This window comes from Sinocyclocheilus grahami, unplaced genomic scaffold (assembly GCF_001515645.1).
Source record: "Sinocyclocheilus grahami isolate Dianchi unplaced genomic scaffold, SAMN03320097.WGS_v1.1 scaffold130.1, whole genome shotgun sequence".
In the NCBI taxonomy this organism is placed as follows: domain Eukaryota; kingdom Metazoa; phylum Chordata; class Actinopteri; order Cypriniformes; family Cyprinidae; genus Sinocyclocheilus; species Sinocyclocheilus grahami.
In genome coordinates, this window is record NW_015505309.1 from 1334459 (window position 1) to 1335729 (window position 1271).

At 37.8% G+C, this 1271-nt stretch overlaps 1 protein-coding gene across 1 annotated transcript in view; it reads left to right on the forward strand.

The window, feature by feature from the left end:
• LOC107590604 (transmembrane protein 114-like) overlaps positions 1-1271 on the forward strand; it is a 22087-nt gene that overhangs the window by 13968 nt on the left and 6848 nt on the right. The window contains exon 3 of the mRNA XM_016279463.1: positions 983-1120. Within this exon, the coding sequence (XP_016134949.1) occupies positions 983-1120 (138 nt within the window). The remainder of the gene's footprint in view (positions 1-982; positions 1121-1271) is intronic.

The following is a 1271-nucleotide window of genomic DNA, read 5'->3' on the forward strand; positions in this document are numbered from 1 at the left end:
TATTTTGGATGCGATTAATCACGATAAATCGTTTGACAGCACTAAATTAAATATAATTAATATTATAAGTAATTAGAGTACAGTTAGATTTAATTTCTTCATGAATGTTAATTTCAGTAGTAAGTAGATTTTACTTCATAATAGTAAGCAAGCTGTATTTGATATTAGAGCAGTAAAATTGACTTAGAATGTGTTAGTGTAATTGTTACAAGGATTTTTTTCAAGTAAATCTTACAAGTTATAGGGTAATTCTTGGAAACTGTCAAAGGGAATACTGTACTCACAAAGTCTCAACAGCTGAGCTTTGACTGGCCAGTCTACACAAAGAAAGTCAAATTAGCTTTTTACATTCACCTGCATCTCCTAGGCTGGCTCCCAGCTGTTTCCTTTTATAACAATCGGCCAATTAATATTACCAGGGATGGGCTGCTCAAGAAACGTAGGATTAAGTCATTAGAAGGCCTGTGAATAAGAGGTATGGAGGCCTACGACATCTATTTTTATTCTGCATGAATTACATGACCTAATTTTTTATAGCCCAATATCAGAACTGTCACAAATGTGCCAGCTGATAAATGCATCTAGGGATACTCTGGCACAAATGTCAACTTCATACAATGTCTCTCATCATGATCAACACAATGGGGAATAAACATCATTACATAAAGCTCTTTGAAATGATGCTGATTAGCCTTACTGATTACCATTCAGAATAATTAAGCAAAACATTTTCAATGCTACAAAAGTTTTCGCAAAATTAGACAGACAAAATTAATTGGGTAAATTCCAACTTAACACACTGATTTTTCATAATTGCCCCAATGGTCAGGCAGTAATTGTTTGCTGCGCCAACCATAAAAGTAACTATTTCCAAATTAGTCCAATTAGCATGACAAAGACTGGACCCACTAGAGAAAAAATCAGCATGCTTCGGCTGGGATTGTGACTGGCACTGATACATCCAGACCTCTTCTCTTTCCAGACATGCAAGGAACGTTCATCGTCCTGCTGCCTCTCAGTGTGATCGTGCTGTTTATTGGAGGAATGCTGGGCTTCATCAGTATGTTGGCACGAGCCTACATGCTGCTCCTCCTGACCGGAGTGCTGCTTCTGTTCGGCGGTGAGCATCACCCTCGCTTTCACCTCTGATTGATCCTCATGTGCGGCATGAATATTTATTCGGCCCACGTCATGCTTAACAGAGCATCTGGAACTCTAGACAGTTTTGATAGTAATTAATAAGCTTCACAACAAAAAACAGATGGAAAAAA